General features: G+C 47.8%; 2 protein-coding genes across 4 annotated transcripts; both read right to left on the bottom strand.

Moving 5' to 3' along the window:
- Positions 1-386: 386 nt before the first annotated feature.
- RPS9 (ribosomal protein S9) lies at positions 387-5,668 on the bottom strand. 2 transcript variants are annotated; one of them, XM_024578690.3, is made up of 5 exons: positions 5,585-5,668; positions 5,202-5,317; positions 4,840-4,962; positions 1,684-1,870; positions 387-627 (listed from the first exon to the last, which is right to left on the bottom strand). In XM_024578690.3, exons 2-5 carry the CDS (start codon positions 5,296-5,298, stop codon positions 450-452), a joined length of 585 nt encoding a protein of 194 aa, XP_024434458.1. In that variant the 5' UTR covers positions 5,299-5,317; positions 5,585-5,668; the 3' UTR covers positions 387-449. The 2 variants fall into 2 exon arrangements, with proteins under 2 accessions (XP_024434458.1, XP_045042411.1); XM_045186476.3 differs by having other exon boundaries at positions 5,589-5,611.
- A 5,148-nt stretch (positions 5,669-10,816) lies between these two features.
- TSEN34 (tRNA splicing endonuclease subunit 34) lies at positions 10,817-14,661 on the bottom strand. Of its 2 annotated transcripts, none has more exons than XM_053915047.2 (4): positions 13,540-14,661; positions 13,057-13,300; positions 12,649-12,885; positions 10,817-11,307 (listed from the first exon to the last, which is right to left on the bottom strand). In XM_053915047.2, exons 1-4 carry the CDS (start codon positions 13,780-13,782, stop codon positions 11,120-11,122), a joined length of 912 nt encoding a protein of 303 aa, XP_053771022.1. In that variant the 5' UTR covers positions 13,783-14,661; the 3' UTR covers positions 10,817-11,119. The 2 variants fall into 2 exon arrangements, with proteins under 2 accessions (XP_053771022.1, XP_024434437.2); XM_024578669.4 differs by having other exon boundaries at positions 12,649-12,906; positions 13,540-14,659.
- Positions 14,662-14,725: the final 64 nt, after the last annotated feature.

Genomic DNA, 14,725 nt, shown 5'->3' with positions numbered 1-14,725 from the left:
CTACAGGCAGTCAGTTCCTTACAGTGCCGGCTTCAGCAGTCTAAACACAGACCAGCATGGCCCCTGAGCAAGGATGACACAGATGGTGAAACATTCCCAATTTTTTGATGACTAGTAACTGAACTCTCACGGGGTGATCGCTTTGTAGTGTACATAGATGTTGAAGTATGCTGTACACCAGAAACACTTAAAAAAAAATTTTTTTTAAAGCCCACGAGGACCTGACCAAACCAGCCTAACCAGGCCCCTTCTGTGCAGAACCAGACAGGTGAGTGAACTAGCTCGAGGCAACCTGATCAAGAACCCAACCTGTGTTTCTCCCTGCTACACAGACAAGGTGTTCAGAGCCGGGCAGGTAAGAGACGCACCAATAAAGACCAGTCCCAAAGTGTTGATCTGTTTTATTATCTGACTGGAAAACCAAACCAGTCTAGTGGGGAAGAGGAGGCTTAATCCTCCTCCTCATCATCACCAGCTCCAGCCCCGCCCTGGCCCTTCTTGGCGTTCTTTCTCTTCACTCGGCCTGGGCGGCCACCCCCATACGGGGACCGGAGGGAGAAGTCGATGTGCTTCTGGGAGTCCAGGCGGACGATGAAGGATGGGATGTTCACCACCTGCTTGCGGACCCTGGAGGGGGGAGGGCAGGTCAAGGAGGGAGTAGGACCCCACCCTAGACAAGACACTATTCTCCACTCACTTGCGCAGGGCTGGCGCCACAGCTGCGCTCATGCAGCAACACTGGCAGGGCCTCCTGATCCCACGGCCTCTGGCGTCCATGAATCCCCTCATCTAACCTGTACAGTAATTTGTGAGACACGCTCCGCTCACTTGACAGAGCGGAGGGAGATTCTGAGGTAACCACACAAGACCACAAAGCAAATGCGGTGAGGTGGCAGCATATAAATCCAAGATCTTGCTTTCAAACATTCAAAATTGTGCCAGACATTGAGTTTCGTTATCCTGCAGGTTCACTGTCCGGGAAGTAGCAGCCCACGGCTAGGTTCTATGAAGTCGTTTCCAGTAAGAAACGTGACAGGCTCTCACCCGCGGGTCACAGGGCTAGGAGAGGGCTGAGGCACCAATTCCGTGTGCAAATATCCTATCCCATACTGCACAGCTTTCCCTCAAATGGTGCCCAATTTACAAAAAGGGCAACCAGTACCCAGATGAAGACGACCCACCAGCCCTGCCTGCTCTCTTCACTGCACCAGCCGCCACCCTGAGCCAGAATCTGCGCTGCAGCAGACCCTGGAGTGTGGCCAACTTGCCAAGTTAACGCTCACAGCACAAGAATGCAATAGGATCAGGGTCTGGAATGGCTTCACAAGTGGGCCCTGTGCACAGCTGAGCCCACCCAAGCAGCTGAGGCCTGATGACTTCTCTCTCTCAACTAGGGGACACCAGAGCTATTACCTGTCCGGCTGCCTGCATGCCTGGCAGAGGCCTTCGCAAGGTGTACGGCTCAAGCCGCAGTGACCCTTGCGCTGGGCTATGGGGTGGGTGAGGTGGCCCCCAGCCTCCCACGAGCTGTTTGTAGGGGTCAATCTGTACCCTGAAGGTGAGCTTGCACCTTTGTCACCTCCAAGGGCTGCACAGGAGACAGGGACAGCAGGCTTAATGACAGCAACCTTCAGAAGGGAGGGGGTGGTGCGCAGGACTCAGGGAGCCCACCAGAGGTAGTACCTGATGTGCCGCTGGCGGATCAGCACACGAGCATGGTGGATGGATTTGGCCAGGCCCAGCTTGAAGACCTGGGTCTGCAGGCGCCTCTCCAAGAAATCCTCGATCTTCAGGCCCAGGATGTAATCCAGCTTCATCTTGCCCTCGTCCAGCACCCCAATGCGCACGAGGCGCCGCAGCAGGGCATTGCCTGAGGGAGGGGGCACAGGGATGGAGCAGGAGCCAGAGTTCTGGCTGACCTCACACTTGCCGGGTTCAAGTCCTCCACCTCAACAGCTCCACATCATGGACACTGGTGGGAAGCAGGAGCTAATTCTGACAAAGGACTCAATGTACCAGCCATTGTGTGACTCATGTGTCTCCCTACACAACCCTAAGGCAGGTCCTATGGCTATACCCATCTCACCAGGGAGGGCAGGTGACTGTATACACCTGTGCTCTCATCTAGAAAAGGAGAGCCTTCCTCGGCTGTCAAGAAGAAAAACTGAGATGATCCCTGTAAAAGGGCTTAGCATTCACCTGCGAGACTAAGGACTGCTGTTATTTATTATACTATGGCTCCCATGACAAAGCATGGGGCATAAGAGCTAACATTCGGGAGTTAAGAAAGCCCTACCAGTTTCCCTGCAGAGGGTCACAGCTAATTAGCACATTTACACTGGAGAAACAGCCCAAAACTTTTGTCCGTAGGAAGGACAGTTTCACCTTTTAAGTGATTCTTACTACGTTATAGCACAGCCACCAAATTCAAGCACACTCCATAAACAACGGACCAACGTTAACTGAATGCTTCCTTGCCCCCAGGGAAAGCGTGAAGGAAACCCGGCTGACTTTGTGGGCACTCCAGTGCCAAAGGAGCCCGTCATTACAGCAGGTGGCAAGCACTTAAGTGCATTAGCTCCTGATCTATGCAGATGGAGTTTCTACTGGTCAGTGCCTGAATGAACCGCCAACCAAATGTTCGCTGCTGCCAAGTGTTAATGTCTTTTTTAACAGATGAGACTCAGGGAGGCTTCTTGCCCAGGCACATACCCTAGTGGGAAGGCTGGATCTGAAACCAGGTAGGGCAATGCCAGTGAGGACCACCTCCTGCAATGGGGGTCCCAGGCTCCTCCTCCCTTGTCCTGTGGCTTACTGGCTAGTTCACTAGAAAGTGAAGATGCTGCCTTCCCCTTGCAACTTCCATTTCTGCCCTGGAAAACCACAGGCCTTTGACACCTGCTGATCATCTCTTTGCCATGTGACTGTCACCTAACCGCAGTCTTCAGTAAGTTTCACTGTGACTAGCTATCTTCAGGGAATCCCGCGACCAGAACCATCTGTGGCCGGCTCCCCTACAACCTCTAGGATTAAGTCCCACCCAATATCGGCGTCCATGAGGATTCTGGAACTTTCATGAGATGGACAAAGGGGTTTATGAACGTAAGAATAAGAATGAAAAGCTCTAACATCCTGTGTGCCTGACGCAGATTTAAGTGAGATAAATTTGTGATGGTTAAACAAGCTCCAGCCTTTATAACCTCTAATGTAGGTGACCATTCTCATGGTTAACAGTGGGAGCTCAGGTCTAAAAGCACTTCCTTAGTCACAGGGTGGAACGAAAATCATACTAGTTACCCTGACTGAAAATTAAGAGAAACGTCATGTACACAAGGAAGCCAGGCCTGATTCCCAATCTCTCTTGCTTCTCATAAACCAAGCCTGACCTCATGCTAAAAACAGTATCAAGATGATAGCTGGAGCCATGACAGGGAAGGTCAGCTGGTTAGAGCGTTGTCCTGATACACCAAGGCTGCAGGTTTGATCCGAGGTCAGCAACCAATGAATGCAAAAATAAATGGACCAACAAAACGATGTTTCTTTCTCTTTCTCTCCCTTCCTCTCTCTAAAATCAGTACTTAAAAAAAGAATTTTTAAGATTTTACTTATTTTTAGAGAGAGGGGGAAAGGAGGGAGAAAGGGAGAAAAATATTGATGTGTCAGAGAAACATCAATGAGTTGTGTCTCACATCCCAAACTGGGGACCTGGCCTGCAACCCAGGTATGTGTCCTGACTGGGAATTGAACCAGCAACCTTTCAGTTCACAGGCCTGCACCCCAATCTGCTGAGCCATACTAGTCAGGGCTAAAAAGAAATTTTTTTAACTTAAAAAAGTTACAGCTGAGAGGGAGCCAAAGGTAACCAAAAACAAGATGCTTGAAGTAAATATTATAGTATGCAAATTTTATCCTAACAAAAGCCGTTATAAAAAATATACAAGTTACAGAAGTTACCATCTACAGGCAGACTTCAGTCTGTTTCAATCTGTACATACAACTCTTCCAATACCCAGAATACAAGGTAAGATACACTGGCCAACTTAGGCATCCAATTTGTTTATTTCTTTACTTTTGGTTACTTTTCTTAAGCTTCCTCTAAAATCATCTCCTTCTATCCCCATCCCTGAATTCCTCTGGGAGTCTGCACTCCAGTCTCAGTAGGGAGCTATAGGAGAAGTATCAGTTGCCACCCCTACAAGCCAGCCATGCAGGTTAAATAATGTATTTGAAAAGCTTAGACAAAAGCACTTAGTCCCTATAAAGTATCAGCTATTTTAACATTATTGCCACCTTACAGTCTAAGAACTATTAAAATTTGAATGCAGTCACGTCAGTCTTCCATTAACTTCCCATCTCAGAGTAGAAATGTAAGACCTTAATCAAGAGGATGTTCTTCCCTGTGACATCCACAAGCCCTCTCCTGTCCAGGCGTTTGCTAAATGTTACCTAATGTCCTGACCACCTTACTAAAAATGGCAAATGTACACAGCCACGCTCCCACCCTGCAATCACCATCAGGCATTTCAGAAATTTCACTGCCTATTCCCACCACCAGCAGAACCACGTTGTTACATTAATACAGTTGCAGCCAGGCGCCCAAGCTCAGCTGGCATTATTAGTCTACTCCAGAGTAAATTAAGCTCCAATGTTTGGGTAAAACAAAGTTCACACGTATGGAAGAGTGCAAGAATTTGGATCCAGACCCACGTTTCCTAATTCCCATCAAACGCCAAGTTAAAAAGCTGGCTCTGCTTGTTCAAGTTCTGATCACGGGACTAGCTGGCCTAAAATCGAAGCAGCCCTGCACGTCATCGCTTTCCTGTGGGATCCCACACATACCTTCAAACAGACGCCGTGGGTCTTTCTCGTCCAGTGTCAGCAGCTCCCGAGCAGCCTTACGGATCTTGGCCAGGGTAAATTTGACCCTCCAGACCTCACGTTTGTTCCGGAGCCCATACTCTCCTACAGAAAAAATAAATGGGAGGGGGGATGGCGGGAGTCGACAGGGGTTACAGTCAGTTCCACTAGTGCCAAGTGGCTTCGGGATACAGAAAACCTTTCTACACCACTAATAGTTCTGAATTTGAGGAACAGGGATGGGAATACACCGGAGAGCTTTGAAGAGATGGAGCACGTGGCCGGCCTCACACACGTGCTTTCCCCCCGACCCCGAAAGCCAAAACCCTGCCTTGGCCACTCACCGATCAGCTTCAGCTCTTGGTCAAGGCGAGATTTCTCGAAGGGTCTCCGCGGGGTCACATAGGTTTTGCGACAAACCCAGCTCCGGGCAACCGGCATGTTGCCTCCGCTCGCCCGCCTGCGCAGAAAGAACAGCTGAGCGTGAGGAGCGCAGGCGGCGCCTGCGCGGTCCACAACTACGCTAGAATCCCGGGTCGCCCCGGAAAGATCTCGCGAGAACCTTCTCTAAAGCTTCCATAAGAGGAATTATCCAACAAACGTGTAGCCGTCTTGTCCAACCACTCTCCTCTCACCCTCAGCCTGGTCACCGTCCTTATCAAAACTTGGAAAGCCAGCATGACCTTCCAACCCAAGCTCGAACTACAAATCAGAGTAGAACGCTCACCTACACCCGGCTCCAGAAAACTGAGAAAGAGGAACGCACGCGTCCTGGCCGCGCTCTTATAGAAACGCTGCCTCCCTTTACATCATTACGCAGGGCGCACACCTGCACCAATCAGAAGAGGCGTTGGGGGACGGAAAAGCTGTGGAGGCGAGAGGCTGGGCGGGAGCGGCGTTTACAAAGCCAGAGCTACCTCTTCCCGTTCTGGCGGGACTCGGTGCACGGAAGACCAGAGAAGTGGGACCTTCTTCGCTCCCTGAGTGGCGATTTAAGTCCAGCAACTAGCCTCCAAGTCGGGTATATGTTGGAGACGTTACCTCCACCTTCTCTAGACTTTAGCCGGCTGCCTCTCTGTGAAAAGAGCCCCAGAGGGCAGGAGCTTCGCGATCTCGTAGTTCTTCCAGAAGCTGCTCCGTGGAGTTTGTGAATAATGAAGTCGTCGTTTTTCCTGTCAGAATAACCTCACTCCGAAGCATAGCCAGAAGGCAGCCTGTCTTTTTGATCCTCCGCTACAAATCTGAGGAGTGAATGCAGAAAGCGAGAATTCGCGGAGTCGTCGTGTGACTTGCCTGAGGAGACACACCTCAGCTTGACCTTCTGACAGGATTCCACTTTTGCCTGCCTTGCTTTTTGCGGGAAAAAAGATCTGGGAAGAAATCCGGCCAGTCCTGGAAAGTGTATCCCCTAGTGGTTCTGTCTACCTCTGGGGACAGTCGCCCTCCCTTAGCGTGGGCCTCGTTTATGTATTTATTCAGCAGCACAAGGAATTGTTCCACACGGTGACATATAGACGTGAATAAAACAGCCCATCTACTCACGGAACTTCGAGTCTTAGGGGAACAGAAGAAAAATAGTAAGTTGAAGGAAGTAAATCACTTCAGGTTGGGGTGCCACGAAGAAAATTAATTACTGATAACGACTGAGGGAAGATGATACTTCAGACAGGATGGTCCGGAGTGTACTCTTTAAGTAAATGACTTTTTTTGGTTTAATACTTGAGCCTCAACGGTAAAAAGGCTTTCTGCTGCTTTATCAAAAACAGCAGTTTATATTCTGAGGTTCGTTCCCAGAACAGGGAAAATGTTGTGAAACCTTGCTATGTATGCTGCTCCACCGTGGCGCCATTTGTCACCTTGAGGAATTCAGTTTTTTTATGTGCTTTGTCAACATCTTACCCTCAGTCAACCCCTCGGGTTATTTCCTTCAGTCCTTTCCTCTCTGGAGGAATCCCATTCACACCAAGGGTTTTACTTACTATTGTTAGATCATGTTTAATGAGCGCTTTAAATGTTCTAGGCTTTGGGCTAAGCACTTCATCTGGGTTGGGTTTTTTTTAATTGATTTTTTTTTGAGAGAGAGAGAGTAAGAGAGGGAGAGTGAAACATTGATTTGTTGTTCCACTTACTGATGCACATTGGTTGTTTCTTGTACATGCTCTGACCAGGGATTGAACTGGCATTTTGGGAAGATGCTCTAACTGAACTACCCAGGCCAGGGCCTTCCGGATTTTTTAATTCTTGTGACCTATGATTTCTTTTTCTTTTTTTAAAATTTTTATTTATTTATTTTTAGAGAGAGGGGAAGGGAGAGAGAAAGAGAGGGAGGGAAATATCAATGTGTAGTTGCCCCTTGTGCACCCCACTCCCCAGGGACCTGGCCCAAAACCCAGGCATGTGCCCTGACTGGGAATCGAACTGGCAACCCTTTGGTTTGCAGGTAGGTGCTCAATCAACGGAGCCACACTAGCCAGGACTTTTTCTGGGTTGTTTTTTTTTTGTTTACAGATTATCTCTCAGACAAAAAGGTTATAGGAGAGCAGTAACCACATCTTTTCTACTTATCAGCAACTTAGCATAGGTCCAACATATAGTTGTCAATAAATTATTAAATGTATACTCTGGTTTCTCTCCAGATCGCATGAATTTTTTGCCAAAAAATAAATTACTAAACGTATGAATCATCATACATCATCTATATGTATCATCTATAGATCAGAAGTTCCCACAAACCTTTCCTTGGGTTTAATTTGCTAGAATGGCTCATAGAACTCCGTAACATTTTACTCACCTGATATCTGGTTAAATATAAAAGAATATAATTCATTTGCCCTGACTAGGGCAAGGTATGGGGAAAGGGCAGGGAGTATCCATGCCCTCTCCAGGTGTCATTCTCCCCAAATCTCCATGTCCTCCAACCCAGTGATTAATTCAGTCATTGACCATTGTTGGCTGAACTCAATCTCCAGCCCCTCTCCCCTTGGTGGAGGGGGGACATTTAAAGTTCCAACCCTCTAATCAAATGGTTGGTTTCTCTGGCAACCAGATCCCATCCTTAGGTATATTTAAAAAATTATTTCATTTACTTAAACTCAGGTATGGTTAAAAGGGTTTATTATGAATATCTAAACACCTTTATTGATCTTAGCACTTTTGGAAATTCCAAGGGTTTTTGAGCTCTGTTCCAGAAATGGATGAAGACCAAATATATATTTCTCATTATAAATCACAATAGTGATAAGTAGTAAGGCAAGGGGGATGCAGGGTGTTAAAATTTTAAGGTAGGGTAACCATGGAAGGCCTAAAGTAACATTGAAGGAAAGACCAGCCTACAGTGAGGGACAAGACTATGTGGCCATTCAGGGGGAAAACATTCCATGTTAGTTTGCAAAGACAGTGAAATGGGAGCATGCTGTTGAGGTCAGTGTGGCAGCAGCAGAGTAAGCACAGAGGAGAGGAATGGATGGGGTCAGTTAAAGAGGACCCTGCAACATTGGGCCTTGGCTTTTACCCAGAGATGGAAATAATTGGAAAGTTTTTTTTTTTAATTTCACTTTATTTTTTTTATCTTATTTTACTTATTTTTAGAGAGAGGAAAAGGAAGAGAGGGAGAGAAACATCAATGTGTGGTTGCCACCCGTGTGCCCCCAACTGGGGACCTAGCCAGCAACTCAGGCATGTGCCAATTGGGAATCAAACCCGTGACCCTTTGGTTCACAGACTGGCACTCAATCCACTGAGTCAGACAAGCCAGGGCTGACTGGAAAGTCTTAAAGAGAGAAGTGACTTGGTGTGACCTACCTTTTAACCTGATTATGCCAGCTCTTCTGTTAGAAACAGACAATAGAGGGGCAAGGGTAGAAGTCAAGGAAATGAATTAGGAAGCTACTGCAATAATCCAAGTGAGTGACGTCATGGCTTTTGGCAACATGTTGGTAGTAAAGGTGAATGAAGTGGTCAAATTCTAGGTCTCCAGTTTTGGAAAGCAGTGCCTACCGGATTCAGTGACTGACTGGATGTGGGGACACCAGTCACAATATATTTTTTAAAGACATAGATACACTGTAATCACCAAAGTCCATAGGTTACATTACAGTTCATTCTCAGTGTTGTACATTCTATGGGTTTGGACAAATATATAACATGTATCCACCATTACGATATCATACATATTATTTTCACTGCCCTAAAAACCCTGTGCTCCACCAGTTCATCCTTCCTTCCCCACTAACCCCTGAAAACCACTCATCTTTTCACTATCTCCATAGTGTTGCCTTCCCCAGAACGTCATATCGTTGGAATCATATAGTATGTAGCCTTTTCAGATTGACTTTTTCCACTTAGTAATATGCATTTATCGTTCCTCCATGTCTTTTCATGGTTTCAAAGCCCATTTCTTTTTACTGCTGAATAATATTCCATTGTCTGGATGGACTATACTCGATCTATTTACTAACTGAAGGACATCTCGGTTGCTTACAACGTTTGGCAATTATGAATAAAGCTGCCATAAACATGGATGAAGATTTTTGTGGGGGCCTAAGTTTTCAACTCCTTTGGGTAAATACCAAGAAGCATAGAGTAATTTAGTTGTCATAAACTGCCAAACTGTCTTCCAAAGTGACTGTACCATTTGCATTCCCACCAGCAATGAATGAGAGTTCCTGTTGTTCCACATTCACAGCAGCATTGGTGTTGGCAGTGTCCTATATTTTGGCCATTCTAATAGGTGTGTAGTGGTATGTCATTGTTAATTTGCCTTTTCATGATGACATGATGTGGAGAATCTTTTCATTGGCTTATTTGCCATCTCTATTTTCTTTCACGAGGTGTCAAGGTTTTTGGCCCATTTTTTAAATCATGGTCTTTATTTTTTTTATTGTTGAGTTTTAAGAGTTCTTTGTGTATTTTGAGCAACAGTCCTCTATCAGATATGTCTTTTGCAATATTTTCTCCCAAGTTTTTCATTTTAACATAGTCCAGCTTATCAATTCTTTCTTTCATGGATCATGCCTTCGGTGTTACATCGAAAATGTCATTGCCAGACCCTAGGTCATCTAGGTTATCTCCTAGGAGTTTTATAGTTATTACAGCTTTGATTTTACATTTAGGTCTACAATGAATTTTGAGGTAATCTTTTTGTCAGGGGTGTAGGGTCTGTGTCTAGGTTTTTTGTTGTTTCTTGTTTTCTTTTTGTTTTTTGGCATGTGGATGCTCTCACAATAGTTTTTAATGAGGATCTTTACTTTGTCATAGAGAGCAGAGTGATTGGAGAATATATTTACAAGTCAATTACCAAAGAGACACAAAGAATAGTGTTAGCCAGGCAGGGGTTAGTCCTAACTACACACTGTTTCAATATATGTATAAATATTAAAAGTTGGTACTGATAATGTTCTAGTAATTTCTTAAGCAGAAAGGTAGATATAGGGATCATTTTATAAATGTATATTTTATACCTATGTGTTTTAGCTTTTGTAAAAAATTGTGGAATGTGATACACATATAAAAAAAGATCTAGAATATAAATGTACAGTATAAAAAATAATTTCAAACACCTGAATAAATACCTATCAGGCCAAGGAAAAGAACAACACCAATATTCCAGAAGGCCCAAGAGCACTTCCTGACATTCCCCTCCCCACTCCAAACTCCTGTTCTCAAACAGCAACACTCACCTCCTTCTTCTGTTCATGCGTTATTTTTATTTACAACCGTACATGCATCTGAAATATTTTATTAAAATCTTTTCAAAAGGAAGTCTAACACTGTAGGAATGGCTCAGTCTTCATTCAGAGTAACAAAGACCAGGTTTTAAATCCCAGCCCTGCTACTTACTAGCTGTGTGACCTTGGACAGGTCATTTCCCCTCCTCCAGGCTTTTCCTCATCTGTATAAGCAGATGAAAATGGCCACATTTCCCAGGACTGTCCTAAGGATTCAAATCACAAGCTCCACATTTATTCAACAAGTTTATTGAGACCTCTTGGGACCTAAGCCCTGTAGAAAATAAAGATGAATCAAACCCAGTCTTCCCTCTCAAGAAGCTCACAGTTTGGAAATAGGTAACTACAAAAACAACAATAAGTACTTTGACACAGAGAAGGACATAAAAAGAATGTAGTGTTCATAAATTTGCAATCAAAAACTAACCATAGGGAGAGGTTGGAAGGTGTCCTATCCTCCCATGCAGAGATGAACTTGGGACCATCTAGAAAGACTCTTGCCACAGACACAGCCACACCCCATAGGTCTCTGGAGGTCACTGCAGGCTGGCCCACTGCAGGGAGGTGTAGACCACCTTACCATCAGACTGTGGAGAACAGAGGAGCAACGTCTTTCTGACGCTGGTTCCGAGGCGGCCAGCAGAAACCAGGTCCTGGAGCGGGATGGGATCCCCGGGAGCCCAGCACTGGGCAATGTAGTGGGCATGGAAACGGAGCGGGTCACCTGGGTGAGGAAGAGAGGCATGCAACAATTCCAATACCACAGGCTGGAAGACATTAGATTACCCATAGAGAGGAGACAGGGAATCACTTTAGCAATCACTGTGAATATTTTAAAGCAGATACCCTTAGACTCAGAAATTTGTCTTCTCGAAATTTTTCTCAAGGAGTATGGAAGTATAGCGGCACTAAAGTCCACCCACACATACTGCCCAGTGCTAAGACTCTCACCTCATCTGCAGAAGACTTAGTGGACAGTTTCCAATCAACAGTTAAGCTCTGGCTACTTATCGGGTAGGTCTATCTTTTCACATTCTTAGGGGGAATAAAAAGGGTGACTCTCTGCAGATTTATTTTCTTTAACTTTTAGTTACACAGTAAAGACACCCTTACTACAAATTCATGTTAACTGATTCATCGAAAGTTCCTTTACCACCCTGGCTGCTGTGGTGCAGTGGACAAGTGCTGGTCTGCAAACTGAAATGCTGCCAGTTTGATTCCTAGTCCGGGCATATGACTGGATTGCGGGCCAGGTCCCCAGTTGAGGGCGTGCAAGAGGCAAATGATCTATGTATCTCTTGCACATCCATATTTCTCTTCCTCTCTCCCTTCCTTCCCCTCTAAAAATAAATAAATAAAATATTCTAAAAAAAAGTCCCTTTACCTACACCTGATGCAAATTCCCTTTCAGAGGTAACCATTTAGTTCAGCTGGAGTACATCCTTTCATGCCTTCTTCTACTTTTTTGATGGGGTTCTCTTAGTCTTCTTAGTACTCCATTTTATTATAAGTTATTTGCATATTCTTTCACTTGAATCACAATTTTTAAGACTACTTAAATAATGTATATATAACTGCATGACAATATAAAATATTTACTTTTTACTATACACGTTTTTCTTTCTCTCTCTTTTTTTTTTACTATACACATTTTTCTACAAGCTATTCTTTTTTTCTCCCTTTGGGCATTTTAAAATTAAATGTACATGGACCTATACCAACCTGACAACTAATGGTTTCTCTGACAGCTAACAGTGATGTTTAACCACTAAGCTGTTAGTCATTATTCTGGTTGTTATCTAACTTTTGAATACTGTAAGGTATCCTGCAATGAATATTTCTTGTATGTTTGGTATACATATATAAGTATTTCTAACTGAGTCTTCCAGATGAAAAGAAGTGTTAATAAAATTTACTATACTGCTCTCCAAATAAGCTTGGGTTCCCAAGTGTTGCCTGTCCTTCCACGTATTTCAGAAGCTGAGGAAATGAAACAGGAAAAATGCAGAATGTGGTGGGATTGTGAAGAAAGGGGCAGCAACCAGAAGTCCCCACCCAAACTCACCAGGATAGACCAGGAAGTCGCCCCCAAATTTGCCAGCGGCACTGAGGAAGAAGCCTCGCTCCCACAGGTCTCTGTAGATGCTGTAGCGCAGCTCATGCGCTGGACGGCCAGCATGAGGCCAATCCTTGGACTGGACACGCCAATCCAGGGGTCTAGCCTTGATGGGTCGAGGCCTAGCAGTGGCTAGCTGGACGAGCATAGCAGACCTGGGCAAGGGGGCCATCCCATCTGAAGGCCCTGTTTGGGAAGAGGAGGAGCCTGGGGGAGGTAAACCCAAGAGTTGGGTGACTCCAAGACGAAAAGTCTTCCCATTCCCAAGGGATTCCTGGCCCTACAGTCCCAGCCAAAACTCCCAAAAGTTCTCTCGGCCCCTTCCCCTGGCCCCTGGCCTCCAACTCCCATCCTCACCTGCTTCCTCCTGCTCTCCAGGAGCCTGGCTAGCACTGGCGCCATTCTCTCCAGGCTTTTGGTTCCCAATGGCCTCCTGGCTCTCGCTGGTCCCAGAAACCTGTTGTAGCTTCTGTTTCTTGGCAGCCTGGCCCTCTGCGATCTTCCCTAAGAGCTCCTGACGACGGGTCTCACGGGCCTCAGCTGCCAGGAAGCTTTGCTCCTGGAAGCCCTGCTCTTGATAGCGCTTATAAGATGCCACAGCCTGAGAAGTAAACTTAGCTGCAACCTCAGGATACAGGTACGCCCTCCCCGAGGAAGCCAGGAATCCTGACTCCCTGATCCTTCCCACTTCAGGGCCTGAACCCGTGGATCCTAGTCTGCCACTCCCACGTTATCCCAGAATCCATGACTCGTAGACCCCTCCTCCACTCTGGGACCCGGAGTCCAGGTCTCCATCTTCTCCCGAAAGTAGAATTCGCCCCCCCAGCCCGCCCCCCTTACCAGGCTGTGTTCACGGGGATCCGGGCGCGGGGCGCTGACTAGGGTCACAGCGCCGATCTCAGCCAGAAGCCGCGCCTCCTCGGGCATCAGCAGCAGCGGGAGGCCCAGTCGCGAGTTCTGACGGGGCCCCCGGGGCAGGGCGCCCACGGTGCGGCCCCCGACTCCTAGGCGCTCCCGAAGCGCCTGCACTGCCTCTGCCCCCCACACCAGGGAGCGGCCGTTCGCAACCTCCACCACCAGCATCCTCCTGCGGCAGCCCGGGCACCTGGGTTACCAACAGAGCCACCCCAAGCGCTCCCACCGCCTCCGGGGTCTGGATGAAGCGCCGCCCCTGGGACTCCCGTGCAGCGCCTCCGAAGCCGCGCGGTCAGCCACCTGCAAAGTCGGGGGGTGGGGGGGGCAGGCCCCGCCCCCTGGCGCCAGGCCCCGCCCCCGGGTGATCCAGTCAGGCCCTGGGCCGCTGAAGACAAGGCGCCCCTTGCCGAGGCGCCCCTGTCAGCATTCCGGTCTGGGCCACGACGGTCGCAGCACAAGCCATCGTGCCATCGCGCCTCCGAGAAAAGCCTCCCAGCGGGGTCACGCCCCCTTCGAGAGGTCCACCTGTACAGTCCTCTCGCAAAGATGTCTCCCTTCCGGCGTGTGGGGACCTCCCGAGCCCAAGGCCAATTCAGGCTCGGCTTGCTTGGAACTTGGCTCCTCCCACAGCACAAGGCCCGCCCCTTCCCGAACGTAAGCGGTTCCGTGTTCGGGAGCCCTCGGCTCGTCGGAAGGAACAGACCCGCCCATTTCCGAACGGAAGCGTGGGTTGTTCGCGCACCATTGGCTCTGGTCTTCCGCAGCCTGTGGCCCCGCATCCTCCGGCCGCCAGCAGTACCCCAGTTGGGGAGTCCCCGCCTCCAGACCGAGCCACACAGCTGGAGGCCCCGCCCCCTGAGCACCAGCAGTCCATTCTCCGCTCGGGCGACCTCACCCCCATTGCTTCTCTTCAGAATGTGGCACCGTCCTCCGATAGAACCAGTCAGTCACCTCGTAAACGCGTACTCGCAGTCCCAGCGGAGCCACCCCCTACTTAGCGCGCCACGCGCTGCTTCTCCCACACAGCACCCCCATGAGGCCCCCACCCTGCGTCAATTTCGTCACAGCTTACTTCAGCGAAGCCGGAAGCCTAGGACCCGCCCCGCAGGGC

Source organism: Desmodus rotundus, chromosome 12 (assembly GCF_022682495.2).
Source record: "Desmodus rotundus isolate HL8 chromosome 12, HLdesRot8A.1, whole genome shotgun sequence".
NCBI classification, from domain to species: domain Eukaryota; kingdom Metazoa; phylum Chordata; class Mammalia; order Chiroptera; family Phyllostomidae; genus Desmodus; species Desmodus rotundus.
The sequence above is the reverse complement of the archived record's forward strand: the minus strand, read 5'-3'. Positions and strand labels throughout refer to the sequence as shown.